Genomic DNA, 18,430 nt, shown 5'->3' with positions numbered 1-18,430 from the left:
AGCCTTTTGTTTGGAACTACTGCTGTCCAAATAGCTAACTGCTGTGGTACAAACCTTGTTTAGGCAGAACTTCTCTGAATATTGACTTGACTTCTGGCATTGTGTCTTCTGAGTGCTTGCTGAAAGGTAAACATATTAGTTACTTACATTTAACATGTTTTAACTGACAGATTCATGAAACCAAGGTATTACGGGCAGTGTACTTAACATATGTGAATGCAAGCAACTCTGCTGAAGAGAAGCCAACAATTAAAAAATGTGACCCTGGGGATCATCAAGATAGCTGCTAATATTGCTATCTTTTAGTTGATGATGAATGGGGATCTGATTTATGACTACGTTACAAGAAGCTAGCAAATTGAGAGATTGCATTTAGGCAAGATTGGGGTACAAGTTTATCTAGAAGGTTATCATATTTATATGTACAGCTAGTCATAATATTAGAGGTTCAGTAATACTGAATTAATGTTTGCAGACAGGTGACATCAGTTAGTACATATAAATACCAGTAACACCAGTAGGACTTAGACAGAGATAACACTAGACCATCCTAAAGAAAGAAATTATTAAGCATCAGTGCTGTTCTGTGATGTAGCCTCTTTGCTCAATTTAGCTATTGCGACAAGTTGAATGTGCGCCTTTCTATTCGACCGCAATTTTCACAAAATGATTTTGATTTAACTTAGTCAGTTAATGTCCGAGTATATTACTATTGACTTTAAAGCAAAGAATAGGAGTAAAATCGGATCCCTTATTTTATAGCATAACAGCTAACGTTAGCTAGCTAGCTATCACTAGCACGTAACAACACAACATAGGACCAGCTAAAGTAACAGTAGCTTTTTTTTAGCAAACTACTGGTCAAATATAACTGCCGACATTATTTATGTTTTCGTTGTCGTGTGTGAACACGTTAAATATAAAACAAATTGAATTGTTGATAATCCCACCTTTAGCAACAGGAAGAGATTACAGCGGTTGTCAAGCCAACGCTTCCGCAAGAATCAAGTGACCTTCTTCTTTGCTATGTTTCTCAGTGCTTCACTGACACCTACAGGCAGCACTACACAACTCACAGCCATGATGTTTGGTTTTCCAACTGTTCATTTGTTTTATTTAAAGTTTTGCATAATTTTTGTAGTAATATTTTCTATGACATCAATGTATTTAGATGTATACAATGTATGTCCTTTTACATGCTTTTTTATTATTATATTTCACTGCATTTCAGAGGAAAATGTTTATTCCTATATCCATCTATATCCAGCTCCATTTGCAAGTTTACAGTAGTCTTGAAGTGTTGAACAAATGCAAAAACAGATGTGAGCATCAACAAATGTTGACTGGCCAACTTTTTATATAGTTGTTGTTGCTTATGTCCGTCTTTTCAATTTGTGTTGTGGCTTTTGCATTTGCGTTGAGACTTTTGCATTTGCGGTATGGCTTTTGCATTTATGTTAGGATTTTTGCATGCTTTCGACACTTCTCTGTCAGCTTAATATTCAATTTACCCAAGTGATGAGGAAACTTGAAACCCTCAGAACACATACACTCAGGATGGACTTTTCAGTGATATATGTAGGAGACATTTTGTGTCCAGCAGTTACACTTTTCAAATGAATTTTTTTGCATGTTCATATATTCTTAGTTGTTGAATGAGGGACGGGTAGATGTAAGAATTTTAATCAAGAGAATATTTGAAATTTCTTGGGGGAAAATCATGACAAACACAAAATATTATTCCAAGTAGATAATTCTTTATACCTCTTGTCTGTCATATGCAATGGTGGACTCAGATCTTTTACTAAATTAAAAATTGTTACTTAAGTACAAGAGTATTAGCATCAAAATAAAGTGCCAAAAGTAAAAGTACTCATTTAGCATAATAATCCATTTCAGAATAATATATTTATATTATTGGATTTTAATTATTGATGTTTCATTGTTTTAATGTTCTAGCTTGTAAATGTAGAGAACGTTTTAATTTATTTATATATATGGTATGTATTACTTTACATACTGCTGCATAGTTTATTAATTTTGCCATTGGGACCAATAAAGCTTTATTGATATAATAATATCGCAATTAATTAATTTATAAATCTTTGTAGTGGAGTATAAATTAAAATATTTGCCTCTGAGATGTAGTGGAATAGAAGTAGAAAGTAGTAGAAATACTACTGTACTTAGTTACTTTCCACCACTGCCTCTTGGGGGTCTTTAAATAATATGTTTAATTGTAATGAAGGATTATTCTTATTCTTATTATATCATAAAAAACTGAAACAAAACCAGTCCTTTACTTGTGTAGCATATTTATGTAAATGAAGCCAATGTTTATCCAGGAATATTTGATTGTATTTCAAAGTCTCGTGATAACATTGGTTAGGCGTGCGAATGACGCAGTTTGGTGGCAGGGGAGGGAGGGGAGCCGAGCAGCAGTGTAGGAAAAGAGGAGGAAGCAGCAAGGATGGCGGAGTCACACCTCTGAAGGTAAAACAGTTATATTATCACATTAACAGTGGTCGTTTTCCCCCCACAGCACGGTTTTGCATCACCCCAGGAATAATACACTCATCTGTCTCTTGCTACGGCGTGTGTAACGTTAAAGTGTCATTTTGCGGTGGTGAGTACGAACGCACTCTTTTGTTCAGCTTCGGAATGGCCGCTGTTTTTCAGAGTGTTTTCTTTTTTTCCTCGGTTAATATTCAATACGGGAACGGGTTTAATATACAGTGTTACAGTTAATTAGCACCTTGTGTGCCTTAAGTGGCCGCTCTGATGGGATATCAACTGCCTCCACCGGCTGTTCTCTTTGGGTGTCTGCTGCCCGTTTGCGCTCAGCTGGCCGCAGCAGAGATTTCCCCTCTCGGTCGAACTCACGGCGGACGGGTCGGTCTGTGTCCGACAGCCGCTCTGCTCGGGCCTACACACAGTTAGCACTGCTTGGATTAAACTAACCGCTAGATGTGAGTAAATATCAAGGGAAGCCTCGGCACCCTGTGTACCGTCTAATACGCGTAGCAATAGGCGTTTCTTATATTATTTCACATTGGCTGTTACCCTTCCTTGTTTGACTCAGAATATCGCTCGCTAAAATACTGCTAGCTGATGGGCTAACTTGCTCGCTAGCTGACGTTAGCAAGTTAGCAGTTGGGCATAACTGACGTTTGCCTTTGCTGTTGACGTTTAGCTTAGCTGCGTTTATTTCCTGCCCTGTTGTCAGTCATTTTAGTAGGCTTAGCTGGTATGTTTTCTTGTTTTTCAATATTGTTTGCTAGATATACGTATTGTAGATATTTTCTCCCTGTCATTTAGCTAACATTAAACATTTTCATCCTACGCGAATTGGCTAACACAATAAACGTTAGTTAGCGAACGTTAGTTAATGTTGGGTTAACATGCACAACGTAACGTTTAGCATGATTACTGTTTACGTCCAGCTTGTATTGTCAGACCAATGATCAAACGGTGACACCAACCATAGTGAGTTTTGTCCATATTATGTAAACGAATTAATCTTGAATGGCGATTTGACTTCCCGACCTGGTACCGTTTTGTCGGTAATCTGTTTCCAAGGATTTGTCATTGGCACACGTAAATTAGCCATCAAGCTAGCTGCGTCCTGTGGAGTCCTGTGTAGTAGCAGTAGCCTATAGCTGCCACCTCACCTCTAGTTTGCTATTTTCCCCTAATATTGCACAGATAACAATATTCATTGACATACCAGGGTATTCATGGTTCTTGTGCTTCGGTAGTAGCAATAACACAGGAGCGGGGATTTGGTTATTTCCTGAATCTATAGTGTATTTTGTCATATCGTAGCAGTTTGTAAAATGTGTTTTTATTGTATTCTCTGATTGGCTAATATTGGTGCATTTATTTTTTTTAAATAAAAAAGGCATTAATTTGGACAGTTCTGCTTAGGCCTGAATGCACTAGCATTGTCAGATGGGCCCAAGATATCCCTAATGGAAACTTCATTAGTCTATGTGGTTTGCAAGTGTGTTGTGGCACTTTATGGTGGTGTTGTTAGTGCTGATGGACATGCATTAGCATTTCTTGAGTTGAACCTCATATTTATATTATGTCTATGTATTAACTAAATGGGACTTACAGGTTTTGTCCTAGAGCACTTGCCTTGTTGAATTGACATTATCCAAGGGTTTTATCCAAGGGTTTTAGCCAAAGTACGCCACAAGGACAAATTTAAATCATCCCCATATATCTGGATGCTAAAGAGTTGTGATGGCCGATTATAAAGGCTGTAAATCAATTCAAATTAATGGTGCAGTTTTAAAAAAAATCAAAACATTTAATTGTATTTGCTACAAGTAATTCCGCATTTCCGTCCACAGTTTATAGGTTTTTTACATCGCTGCATATCTATTGCATTAATCTATGCTCAATCTCTTTAGGTTCTCCAGTCATTACATTCATGAACAACAAGTGGACATTGCCATAAACTTGTCAGTGATGGAAATGTAACTAAACATCACCCCTGTGTTTGTGTTTTTCTAACACAGCTATTAATATTGAACCACTGGGCTGTTTAGCAGAAATCTCTGCATGCATTTGAAAGATGCAACTAAGCATATTCCTGCATTTGTTTGGTAAATATTTTGTTCTCAAGATTTCCTGCATGGGATACTAAGCTAGATGTATTTTCTAAAGAATTAACTAGGAAATGAATTTGCTCAATTGAATGTTTAATGTTTCTTCTGGTCTCGTTTTGTCTTTTTTTTTAGGTTCTAGCAGAAAACATCAACTCTTTAAATACAGAGATGCATATATACAAAATCACAGATAATGTTTGAATGTGGCTTGCTATAAACTGTATGATGTACCATGGCAGAGACACACGGAGTACAACCTTAAAAGGAAGTTGCTTGCACAGTTTGGCTTAGATATCCCTAGCAGTTCGGCTGTCCTGGTTATTCTCATTTTATGGTCATACTTATTTTGTACACAGGTTAGTATGTGACCCCCCCACATACTGTCAAGCATTCTGTCATGCATTCTGTCATGTTAGGGGTGCTGCTATTGACCCAATATTTCTTTACCCAAAAGGTCATATGACCTGTTGTAGTGGGGACTTCATGCTTTGAAGGCCACTTCTAAAGATTACTCTGGCAGTCCTAACCTTTTCACTTAGCTCTGATGTCGAGCCAAACCTGCCTTTCTTTTTTGCCACGGCTTAGCTTTTACTAGTGCAGGAAAGCTTTACACAGTCACACAGAAACAACGGCAACAGAGACTAAACAGAGACATGCCGCCAGAGACATTCTGGCTCAGTTTGTCATGCAAGGATCCAAAGAGTTGTGAACTTTGAATATTTATGTCTCAAAGACATGCACACAATGTAATTGTTACGTTTCAGGCTTTATATGGGATGGCTAAAAAGCTGAATGCATGTTTAGGTGGGGCTGTAGGCTTACACTAATGTCAACACTCGCTCGGCCATGTTTGTTTAGTAGGAGTAAGTTGGTGTGAGGTTATGCTCAGTACATTCAACATATTTGCTTGGACTGGCACATCATGGTACTGACAACAAACCAAACCTGTCGAAATGTTTTTTTCTCATGAATAAGGAAGTATATTGTAGGGAGTATCAGGGCTCCTTTTTTATTGTATTAGTTGGTTTCTTTCTACATAATGCAGCTTGCATTGCACCCTTGGTTTATAACAGACCTAATTAATAATAGACCAGACAAACAGACTTAATTTAGTTAAAATTATAGTTTATTCAAGTTGTAATATTTTGTTTAGTATCCTATTTTGCATAATATTTGTTGAGAGAGGAGTGTCAGTGGGGATTTTTTATGGCAGGAAGGTGTGGACATGCTCTCTTTCAGACTTTCTTCCCAGCATGAAAACATTTTCAACTAACAGCATTTCTTTTGGAGGTGTGGTTCATCTGCAACATTTTGCAGAACTAGGCTCAAACGAGGATATTGCCATTGGTGTGTCCCTGCACGCATCACTTGCTTTGTCAGTCTTTAGTGTTTTAAACTGCTTATTGTTGTATGATTTCACGCATTCATTGGCATTGCTGTGCAGTACCAATTTTTTAAATAGAGCGAAGTGGGAATTTACGATTGCTGCAAGCAACACATTGAGAAAAATAAATATCCCTGTTTTTTCCCAGATCATGACAACTGAATCTTTATATAGTTCACCCATTTAAATTATATTAAGCTTAAAGTTATGCAGTTGTGGAGCTCAAATTGGTCGACTCCGGCCAATTTGAGCTCTACAACGGCTCCTCTGTAACCTATGGGTGACGTCACGGAGACTACGTCCATGTTTTATACTGTGTATGGGCTTAAAGTAGCCAATACTATTTCATCAAAATGTGTTTAATATGACGGTGGAGGTTCACGCTTAATGGCATATGCAAAAATTGACTTTATTCACCAAACATTTTCAGCAGTGTCAAATCTATGTATAGATGCAGCTTTATTAACAGATAAACATGTGTATATATTTGAGACAATATGCATTACATCTAGCAAAGCAATGAAACATTTGCATATCAGCAAATCTGTGCATCAGGCTTAAAACTGTCATAGTCCAAAAAAGTTCATAATCACTTTTAAATAAAATCACACTATTAAAGTTGGTGCTTTCAAAAAGTTTTTGAAGATGGTTTATTCACATTTTCTTTGCATATTCTGCTTTGTGAAAATTAAATCATAAATTAGGTCTAATTTCTTTTTTTTCCCACAGCAAATCTTCGAAGGATTAAAAAAAACCTTGATGACCTTTGCAGCCCGAAATAACTTATATCCGAAGGTCCTGGGATAGTATGCAGTTCAAACACTAAAGCATGTGGCCCATGGGTGCCACAGTCCTGCTACTTCAAAGGATTTTTTCTCCCATGCCATTTTAACAAAGGAACAAAGTATCCAAAAAAACCTTTGGATCACAAGGCATTTATTTCAAGGATAATCATAAATGTGTGGACCTGTACGGGGATGTTTTCTTTAAAAGCCTACTTGGCTGTATGTGTCCCTTTTTCCCCGAATAAGTAACCTAACAAGAGACTCCCATGAGCAACTCTGCAGGAGGCCCGATAACGTCGACATGAGTAGTACTTTAGGCAAAGAAAAAGATTCGAAAGAAAAGGACCCCAAAGGTGGTCCAGCGGGGAAAGAAAGGGAAAAGGAGGCCAAGGCTCTAGCTGGCTTAGTCAAAGATGGTGGCAAAGAAACGAAGACCAAAGGGAATGCCAAAGAAGGAAAGAAGGACACCAGCAGCTCAACACCAGGTGTTGCCTTCTCTGTTGACAACACGATAAAGCGGCCAAACCCGGCACCAGGTACGCGCAAGAAGTCCAGCAATGCCGAGGTGATCAAAGAGCTCAACAAGTGCCGGGAGGAGAACTCGATGAGACTGGACCTATCTAAACGGTCCATTCACATGCTGCCCACCTCCATCAAGGAATTGACGCAGCTGGCTGAACTCTACTTATACAGCAACAAGCTGCAGAGCCTGCCGGCTGAGGTGGGTTGCCTATCAGGCCTGGTCACTTTGGCTCTGAGTGAGAACTCCCTGACCAGTTTGCCTGACTCCCTGGACTCCCTTAAGAAGCTTCGAATGCTCGACCTCCGGCACAACAAGCTGAGAGAGATCCCAGCTGTTGTCTACCGGCTGACATCTCTGACCACGCTGTACCTGCGCTTCAACCGCATCACAACCGTGGAGAAGGACATTCGAAACCTATCCAAGCTCACTATGCTCAGCATTCGTGAGAACAAGATTAAACAGCTGCCTGCAGAGATAGGTGAGAAAAAACCTATATGTAAAGACTGGAAAAATTCCTCAAATTTAGACAAGGCAAGAAGCCAACATGTTTGCCTAGAGGCCATTAGAAATCGAATAATTGCAGGAGGTAGTCAGCTACAATTGTTTTTTATAGCATTTAGCTTGTGTTAATTTCCACCCAGATTGTAGGTCATCTTGTGCTCATAATGTATTTTGCACGTCTTATTTTGTTCAGTACAACACTCTTATACTATGTTGGGCACTAATTGTAATTGAGTACACAGTGTTCTTCAGCTCCAGCAGTAATCCATATCTTACTGTTCAAAATTGCATACAAATGACCAAATGTTGAAGCGATGAATCCCGCTGCCCTTTGTATCTTTTGCACTGTCTAATTGTACTGTTAGGAGTTCTGGCTATAAAACTTAGTTAAGTTCTCGTTAGCTATGCACCAATGCCATTCTGACTTTGTAAAGAGGAAATGAGATGAATGAATTCGGATTTAGCTAACATTCAGTGCAGCAGAGGTTGGGTTACTGGAAATGCTTTCATCTTGAATTGGCTAAATATCTGAATTTTCTGTGCATCTTTCCGCAGGGGAGCTATGCAACCTCATAACTCTGGATGTTGCCCATAACCAGTTGGAGCACCTACCGAAGGAGATCGGGAATTGCACACAGATAACCAACCTCGACTTGCAGCACAATGAGCTCTTGGACCTCCCAGAGACTATAGGTAATTTAAGTATATTTAGGAATCAAAAGCAACGTTATCTGTGGTTCCAACTAGATTTGTTAAATGTTGTAATGTTTCTTTTGTCGTTGTAGGCAACCTGGCAAGCATAAATCGCTTAGGTCTGCGATACAATAGATTGTCAGCCATCCCCAGATCATTAGCCCAATGTCGAGAACTGGAGGAGCTAAACCTTGAAAACAACAACATTTCGGTGTTGCCGGAGGTAAGTGGCACCAAATATAGAATGTAATTTTTAAATATAAATGTTAAATAATAACACATGATGATAATCACCACGTGCAAGCTTAATTTCCATTATACTAACATCAACAATTTTCTGCAAAAAAGAGCCCACATGTGATCTAAAATGTATGCATTGCATAGAGATTATCCACCTCAATTCTTGTGTATGACCTAAGTCAACCATTGCATCCAGATTAAAGCCTATACAGTTACAGCCTATAGTGATAGAATCCTGTCCTTATGGTATCTGTCATGTCGGTGAACAGGGCCTACTGTCAAGTTTGGTCAACCTGACCAGTCTAACACTGGCGAGGAACTGCTTCCAGTCATACCCTGTGGGTGGACCATCCCAGTTCTCCACCATCTACTCCCTCAACATGGAGCACAACCGCATCAACAAGATCCCCTTTGGCATCTTCTCCAGGGCCAAAGTGTTAAGCAAGCTTAACATGAAGGTATATATGCATGTTTGTCTGTGAAATTCTTAAATCGGCTGTTTTGAAAAAAATGTAATCTTTTATTTTTAAACAATGTAGAAACGTTTTTTTGCCAAAGTCAGGAGTGATCACGGCATCCCAAGAGGGAGTTAATGGAATATAAAACACACATGATCCTAATAACATTAAAGATGGCTATGTTCTATTTAAGTATCCCATCAAGACAATACAGTGCTAGCATGCACAATGCCAGGACCCTGAAGCTGAAGCAGCGAAATTGAGCTGTTATGTTTTTTTATTTACACCTGTGAATTTCTTGCTGTGAATTGTCAGAATATTTTCAGTAAAATAAAGTCCTGTGGGAATGTGTGAGATTAAATTGGACCTTCTTGTCATACCTAAACTACACTGTCAGGAACAAAAATGATGCACTCACATGAGTAATGTAACATTTTTGAATCTTAAGGTCTTCAGTATTGTGTACTCTTGAATTTATAATACAATTTAGCTGACTGTAAAGGTGGATATAATTGTACACTTATAACTGAACAAGGTCCAAGGAAGCATCTTTCATTATTTTAAAGAAGTAAAATTTTGCATACTTTCTTTTACAGCGTCTATTCTAGAAAGTGGGCTGAGAAACTGTCATAGTGAGAAGAAGTAGTGCAGGAAATCCTGAGGAAAATACAGCATTTACATGTAGAACAAAGGTAGTTGCATCTCATGGTGTGTGTTAAATCCCAGTTTTGCCATTTTAATTTAACACCCTAGAGTGGAACTGTGTGAAAGATATGCCTATTTACTCATATTTATCTCAAGTGTTGTTCAGAACTAAGGCTGTCTGAACAACACCTCTGTCGAAGTTTGTATTGGCCTTAATCCAGGCATGCGCTGGCATCAAAAACCTTTAAGGTGTTACTTGGTGTATGTCCACACTGAATGTATTTTGGATCTCCACTGGAAATATTTTTCCTGGCGCCAGGTAACACAGCTGGCATAGTGCACTGGTCTACTCGGCCTCTTGAACAGCACTGTCCATGTGTTGACACCCTGAATTTTTTATTTTTTTTTGCTAATAAAGTTATACCATTGTGTTTTCCAGGACAACCAGTTAACATCTCTGCCATTGGACTTTGGCACATGGACGAGCATGGTCGAGCTTAACCTGGCCACCAATCAGCTGACAAAGATCCCAGAGGACGTCTGTGGTTTAGTCTCTCTGGAGGTGAGTCTTGCATTCACACATAGTAGGAATTTAGCTTGCCAGTGCAGTAACAGTGACTTCATCCAAGAAGTAAAAAGTATGTTTTGTGCAACCAGTTATTGGGAATATAAATGTTGGTGCCATTATGTCCAGACATTACCATCCTCCTGGGAGTGAATCGTTGAGGCCAATGGCTTATTTAACAAACATAGATGGCAACTCTTACTCGGGTATTACTTTTTGGGTTTGGTTAGAAACTATTGCACAGACATATTTCCTCAAAACTGTAATGACATTAGTTCTGGTTTAAAATAGGGCTTCGCAAATATAGCTGAGAAAGTATAAAACACTTCTCATGTTTCTCAAGCTGCTTCAATTATTGTTGAACATGAATTAGGGATTTCGATGATTAATGGATCAGCGGTTAAGTGTTTAATAATTGAGCTGATTTATAAAAAAATAAATAAAAATATTTAAAAAAAATACGTGAACCAATAATGCATAAGACAAGGGGAGTGTGTCATAAAATGTTGTGTAGATTTTCTGTATGTTGTTGTTGTGCCACTTTTTTAATGAGATTGAGGTACAGGTGTTTAGGGACCGCCCCTTTGTGTTATTTCGTTTCTCATTTAAGGAACTTGGTATTTACTTGATCTGTTTTTTAACTTCTCATGTAGCTTACTCTGATTTTATGTCATGTCTGTGGTTTAAAAGGTTTTCTAATGGAACGTATTTCATGAATTATTAATGATTAACCGATAATCAAATGTTAAGGCTACTATCGGTTAAAGAAGTTGCTTAAAATGTGCATCCCTAACATGCATATTACTAGTTCAGTAATGTTAGTTTAGTAGTGTTTTTTAAATAAATGTTCTTGTTTCAAAATGTTCCTATTCTTCATGGAATATTTGACATCATTTGATCATTCTGTGTCAGGTCTAACGTGACAGTCTGCATCATGCAGCAATACATAAATCACTACTGTTCTTGTGTAAAACTGTGTCATTGTTTTCACAGGTGTTAATATTGTCCAATAATCTTCTCAAGAAGTTACCACACGGTATTGGGAATTTGAGAAAGCTACGGGAGCTCGACTTGGAGGAAAACAAGTTGGAATGTTTACCTAATGAAATTGCTTATCTTAAAGATTTACAGGTAAGCTTTCTAGAAATGCATTTCTCTTTATTATACTTGATGCTTTTTAATGTTTTTTACAGAATGTTGTAGCATCTGTATCTGTTGCTATGGGAAACAGTTGGTAAGGCTCATTTTCAGCTCCTGGCCGAGGAGGCCTGTGGTAGTGTCGTACACAGCAGCAGATGGCCGTGCCTATAATGCTGCTGTAGAACCAGGAACTAATGAGAACCTTAAGTAAGCACAAATCACAATTGATATCAACACATTTTAAACGATACCAAACCCTAGGTTAGTGGGTTGAAAGATACTTAAACTGATGTAACGTCATTACAGCAAACTAAAAGATTGCGAGCCTAATCCCTGGCTATATATAAATCATTGCCGTTTTAAGGAACGGGTTACGGGACATGCTGTCGGCCCATGACCATCCACAGGTGTCTGTGAGGACAATATAACTGGGTGATAAATGATTGGATTGTAGTTTCACTGTGCGATTGGTAAATGCAATTCTCATTTCAACAAACCTTTTTAGAGCACATTATAAACTGCTCTTACTCTCTTGATAGAAATTGGTGTTGACAAATAATCAGCTGTCCACGTTGCCCAGAGGCATCGGTCACCTCACCAACCTGACTCATCTTGGTTTGGGGGAGAACCTGCTGCAACATCTCCCAGAGGAGATCGGTAAGTACTTCCCTCAAATCCTTCACTACTTAGATCAGTGACACAGTGACGGTGGAGATCAGAGTGGATCTTACTACTTGGCGGATTGACTAAAACCACAATTTTGAGTTGGGACAGTCTGTCAAAACTGATTATTCAAAATATGTTAAATTAAACTAAAACGATAATAAAAACAAACCACTCTGTCTTCTGACAATGTAAAACTGAAGTATGACTTGCACGTAGTTTGTTCATGTACACATAATAATGTGTAATAATAATTTCATGTTTTTGTTGCCATTGTTTTGAAAATGTTGTTTTTATAAATTAGTTGTAGCTTCTTCTTTTTTTTTTTTTAATGTGTAACATTGTTTCCTTGATCAAAGCTAAACTTAACCAAACAGATTTAAGAGCTTAACAGTATGTCCCACCTCTGACCCTCCTTCTGAGTGATTCCCCCAGCATGGCTAGGCTGGTGACTGCTGAGGTTAAGAGTTTAGCCAGAGATTCAAATAGGTGGAGGAAGTAGCTGAAGGTGGGTGTATTTTTAGAGTTTTCAGACTGGACCCAGAATTAAGACTTGGAGGTATTTAGGTTGCCATTAGAAACAACTTCATCTGATTACATTTTTAGTATGACAGTATAAAATTCAGAATACTCAGAGCTGATGGACGGAAAATGATATCCTTGTCATATGGTGGTAAATTGATTGCTTTTGGTTATTAGTCGGATAAAACAAGGAATTTGGAGAAATCACCTTCGGTCTTAGAAGTTGTGATGAAGGGGTTTCTCCTTTTTTGTTATTTTAAATTGTTACTTGCCGCCCTGAGTATCACGAATCAGTCATTTCTGTTGTGATGCATTAGGGCTGTGAACAAATATTCCAGTTAGGACATAATGCTCATAAAATACATACTTGAATAGTTGTATTACTATTTCATCTGTACTGTCACTATGTACTAAGCTTATGTTTACGTTCACTTAAGCACAATTTAGTAAAACAAAGGACCTATTGCATCCCGAGTGGCGTTGGGCACTTTTTTTATTCAGGAAAATCATATTTTATTCACTTGTATTGTTGGGAGGCTGTTATGATGTCCGACGCTGTTCCCTTGATGACTGCATCAGTTTCCGTACATGCCTGGACTAACGGTAACGTCTGTCCTCAGGTACACTGGAGAACTTGGAGGAACTGTACCTCAACGACAACCCCAACCTGCGCAGCCTCCCGTTCGAGCTGGCCCTCTGCAGCAAGCTGTCCATCATGAGCATCGAGAACTGTCCCCTCAGCCACCTGCCTCCCCAGATTGTCGCGGGAGGCCCCTCCTTCATCATCCAGTTCCTCAAGATGCAGGGACCGTACCGTGCCATGGTCTGAGCCAAGAGCAGCTCAATCGCAGTCCTACTTAACTCCAAACCCTCCACTTGCTCTGCACCCTCTCGCCTGCCCGCCCCCATTACGTGTATCATACACTGTAAAGAAAACAGACTCGCCACAATCAGTGTCGGGGGCAAATACGAGGAGGAGGAAGAGGAAGAGGAAGAGGAGGAAGAGGAGGAAGAAGAAGAAGAGGAGGAGGAGGAGGAGGAGGAGGAAGAGGAAGAGGAAGAAGAAGAAAATGTTTCTTTCACCATCCTTGGGCAGAAACGAGGCGAATCGTCGGAGACTTGACTTCTGTGTTACTCCAGAGTTTATCACGGTCATTTTAGGACCCCAGCCACCCCCGCTCATGTTTCATTCCGAATCATACAAGAGGAAAATATTTCCATCTCTTTGCCAAAACTGAAGATATATAAAGTTATATATATTGAGTAACTGTGAGCTAAGTGGCAAGTCTTTTAACCATATAAACCGTGCTCCCATTGCCAATGTATTTACAGTAATTACAAGCATCTATTATGTGAGCAAGGATACAATTGTATGCAAAAACAAACAAAAAAAGTCTTTGGAACTTCACATTTACTGCTGCTGCCGTAATTTTAACTTTGTCATCTTGTTATATTTTCTTTTGATATTCACTTTTTTCCTTTTACATCACCTTCGCTCAAGATAACTTATGTTAACTGCTTCTTGACCAGAGAGAACAAAGGTCTAATGATGGCGTGTTTATCATTTATTTTTTGTATTTTTTCTTTTTTTTTCCTTTTAATTTTTTCTTTTACCTCTTCTGTTTATTTTCAAAAACTGTGCCTATGTTTAGAATGATCCAGTGGTTCATTTCTAAACACAATTGTCCATGAGAATACAAAGATATAAATTATTTCAATAATTCATTTTTTATTACTGCTGTTTTTACTTTAATTTTTTCCTTTTCTTTAGTTTTACTTTTGCTGTTGAAATTAATCTGTTAAAGCAAGCGATATCAGTTGTAAAATAGGGCGATTGGAGATCTTTTTAACAAATAGCAGCAGTAGTTGTTAAACATTAAGCTAGTTATGTATACATATGAGAAATGCCAATCATAAATGCTTGAAGAAAAAAAGCAAGATGGACTTGTCTCAAACGGGTGGTCCTGTGACCCCTGTCAATATTGCTTTTGTGTGACAAAAGATATTGGAAAAAAGTCAAACCTGGGTGTGATGGGATAAATGATGAGGAGATGTTTTTATATATGTATACAAATCCTGGTTGTTGCCTTGAGTGCAATTTTTAGTTATGTTTACTGGTTTGATATTATCTTCAGTGTTGGGCTGCATAGTTGTCATTCAATTGATCATTGACCAACATATCAAGCATTTTAAAAAGACGTTATCTGGGTCTCCTGAGCGAGTGGTGAGTGTATCAGAGCTTCAAAAAGGTTTGATAATAAAACATTGACAGGTAACCACTTCCCTTTTTGTTTTGTTTAATATTGTTAATTTTTCAGGTTTTTTTTTGACGGGGTGTCATAAGAATCTTAATTACATGATGGAAAATGTTACCTTGATTTAGATTTGCAATTTTATTTAATTTTTTTTAATATCTTCTTTTGTCCCACACTGTCCCAGCAATGCTGCTGCTCTTATGCACTTTTTTAAAAAGACGTTGGCATCCTCTATATTAAACACACAGTAGCCTCTCATTGGTTATTTTGAATGGGGGCATTTTGTTTCATAAAGTATTTTATCTGTTTACCAAACGGTTTATCATGTAAATTTGTATCGATTTTAAATATAAATGTTGAGTTTAGCGGGCTCAGAATATACTAGTAACTTTCTTTGGGGAAGTTTTATCCTGTCAATCTTAAAATGATCTTGCTCTCTTGTCAAAGGTCTGTGTGGCTATGACATGTTTTAAGATTCCCATATCCTGCTTTCTCCATGGCAAGTGAAATGGCTTATTGCAGTTCAGATCGTTTATTTGAAATCAATTTGCATTGAATGTTTTTTTTAAATGATGAAATGTGTATTCATTTAGTATTATTTCAAGTGACTGTACATTAAAAATCCCAACAAAAGGTAATCAAACCAAAAATATTTTTTCCATTTTGAAACCGTTGCTTCCCAGCTCTATATTCAATCATGATTCTGTTTTGTATTGAAACGTGTGGGTCTACTTTTCTTGCAGCAGCTTGGTGTGTTTTAGTGGGCTGTGGTTCGGTCTCCTCCAGGGGAGTGATGAGAGCGCCACAGCTCACCTCGGGGTGGGGAACGATGTACCGCTGCTTCTGATTTACCAGCAGAACCTGTTGCTGCTTTTCGTGGACTGAAACATATGCTGTACAAGACGGGGAGGGCGGGGGGGCGGGAAGCGGTCCACTCCCAACACTGATACAGACTTCACTCGTAAACCTGACCAGGGACAAATCCACTGACCTTTTCGATTTGCCGTCAGGCCCGGTGGTTTTTCTCACAGATCAAATCGTTTGGACACAACGATGAGACGACACAACAAGGTGCATATTTGAGCTTAACGCAGTTACAGTACAAGACTGTCGGAAAAAGACAAAAAATAAATTGTAAAAAGGGCTTTCTGTGTTCACGCTCAACAACACACCGGAGGCATTGCATTCCTGAGTTTTCTATAAAAGCTTTGGAAGTTTTCTTTTTTTGTGTATTTACTTTTAGCTGTAAACAATTGTGTGAAAAATGCCTTCAACGAGTACTCAAAAGTGAGACGTGCATTAGGTATGCAGCGAGAGTGCTGTGACCCATTTTTACATTCAGTCTCTCTTGTTTTTACTTTTTTTTTTTTCATGTGCCATTTTGCAAGGTTGAGGATGCCAGTGTATGAAGACGCAGAGGATGTTGGGAGGTGGGGGCACAAACTGAACTTGGCTAATCGACCGGAGAGCATTTATCTGATCCTGGAATGTAGTTTTGATGTGCTGGGGAGGAAACCGAGCTCACCGACTGGCACGCTCAGTTGAAGGTGTGACTTGTTGGATCAAAAAGATGACAACGTATGGTGCATCCAAAATAATTGGAGTATAATTGGTGTTTATTTTTCTATCGTCTGTGATTTAAGGCCGTGGAGAGCGTCGCAGAATCAAAGTCATTTTGCTCCTTTTGCTTTTTATTCTGGATCATACATGTCTTTCTTGCCTGGTTATTTTGTACAGGAAACAAGCATGTTGAACACACATTTGACATGATTTGTCTGGGTCAGAATTGGGCGTTTCTTTGCATAGAGGACTTGGATTTAGTGGCTATTTGGTGTATCTGCAAATGCTCCCTTTTTGTATAGTGCAAAGGGTATCGAAGCATTGTGTGGCAATGCTTATCCTACTTAATCTACATTGACAAGCAGCCTTAATGGTCTTTTTTTATGTGTTTGTTTGGCTATTCCTTGTGTCTATGGCCACTGACTGTACTTGATGACAAGCAACTGGTCGTTACAATGTAAATTTGGGTCTAGTTTCTTTCTGTCTAATTTTTCCTTTTTACGCTGTACAGTAATCTGACGTTACAGTAGACTCAGTATTACAAAATCTGTAATGTGATGAGAGTTTTACAAAAAGACAGTGCAATCGAAGATAATGCCATTATGCTACCGAGTGGATGTGCATTAGCTTACGTCTCACTTGTCTTTGGCATTAAAGGGGAATTCCACCAAAACTGAGTTGCATTGTTATTCAGCAAAAGATCTTTTTCAACAGAAATTACAAAGATGTGTTTTTTTTTTTAATGTTTTTCTCACAAGTCATATCAGGTTTGAGTAATAAGATAAGACATCATAGTCTGAGATTGTTAATAAAACTTTAATAGATATACTTTTTCTTTTTTTAACCACATCTTGATTTAAAAAACATTTGAAATGGTTCAGGTCGATGTGGTGCGAACACGTTCTTCATCTTGAGAGCACATAACTACATAAATCAACGCTTTTGTAATTAAACAGTCACTTTTGGTGGAAAGTCCCTTTTAATGTAAAGCCGCCAGCTCTTTCTCTTAACCCCCCCCCCCCCACCCCCGCTATAGTATCTCCACACATTTACTTGTCTGCCTTATGCGCACCAAGCAAAACCTTTATGACCGTTTTGATTTAATCAACAAAGACAGATAATCACTCTTATGCTTTTCTTTCTTTAATGTCAGTAAAGGGATCTGGGTCCACGGATTGAACAGATGTTGAAAGTTTTTGGGTCAGTCTTGACTGGACGAGCAGATGCAGACATGACTACCTCTATGCGAGTCTTCATTGCTAACCACAGTGACCAAGATCCAGTCTGAGGTGTTTCTACCTGTGTACATACAAGGCCGCGTGTTGCCAGCAGGAACTTTGGATTTGGACGAGCAATTCAACCACAATTTGTTTTACTAAGCATCCTTCTGTTTATTTTTGGTTTTATGCCTTTACTAAGTATTATTTGGCAAATGAAGAGGACAAATTTGTGTGCTTGGTTGTAAATGACAAATTTAATCAATGCCGCCCCATTGTAAGACAGTTATCCTGAAACCAACTAGTTGCAAAGTGCTACTTTGCAAATGAGTGAAAATGACCATGTTTGGTGATGTTCTGTATGTACATACATCTTTTTAACTGTAATAAACCGATAAATATTTACAAGTTTATGACGTGTCTGTATTTCAGTTGCACTAAACAGCACCAGATGAGATTGAAAAAAACAGTTAATGCATGTTTTCTTAATTTAAAAAGAAAGATATATGTTGTTATTTAAACCAACACACAGTTACATAAAGTGTTTAATGATTTTATATTTGTATTTTTCCTTTTGAGAAAGCATTTTGACATTTGCTGACAGGATGAAAAAATGATCAGAATTCTTCCAGGACAGATTCAACGTCACAGTGAAGTTCTTCG

At 38.3% G+C, this 18,430-nt stretch overlaps 1 protein-coding gene across 3 annotated transcripts; it reads left to right on the top strand.

Annotated features, from left to right (window-relative positions):
* Nucleotides 1–2,401: 2,401 nt before the first annotated feature.
* Nucleotides 2,402–18,178, top strand: shoc2 (SHOC2 leucine rich repeat scaffold protein). 3 transcript variants are annotated; one of them, XR_003832305.1, is made up of 10 exons: nt 2,402–2,493; nt 6,730–7,786; nt 8,365–8,502; nt 8,595–8,725; nt 9,012–9,200; nt 10,285–10,407; nt 11,404–11,541; nt 12,090–12,207; nt 13,356–16,061; nt 16,379–18,178. XR_003832305.1 is itself a non-coding variant. In XM_029432207.1 (9 exons), exons 2-9 carry the CDS (start codon nt 7,087–7,089, stop codon nt 13,562–13,564), a joined length of 1,746 nt encoding a protein of 581 aa, XP_029288067.1. In that variant the 5' UTR covers nt 2,508–2,626; nt 6,730–7,086; the 3' UTR covers nt 13,565–15,628. The 3 variants fall into 3 exon arrangements, 2 of the variants coding, with proteins under 2 accessions (XP_029288067.1, XP_029288074.1); XM_029432207.1 differs by lacking the exons at nt 2,402–2,493; nt 16,379–18,178 and adding an exon at nt 2,508–2,626 and having other exon boundaries at nt 13,356–15,628; XM_029432214.1 differs by lacking the exons at nt 2,402–2,493; nt 16,379–18,178 and adding an exon at nt 2,800–2,969 and having other exon boundaries at nt 13,356–15,628.
* The last annotated feature ends 252 nt before the right edge of the window (nt 18,179–18,430 follow it).

This window comes from Cottoperca gobio, chromosome 1 (assembly GCF_900634415.1).
Source record: "Cottoperca gobio chromosome 1, fCotGob3.1, whole genome shotgun sequence".
NCBI lineage: Eukaryota > Metazoa > Chordata > Actinopteri > Perciformes > Bovichtidae > Cottoperca > Cottoperca gobio.
Note: the sequence above shows the minus strand (reverse complement) of the source record. Positions and strands in the feature narration are given on the sequence as shown.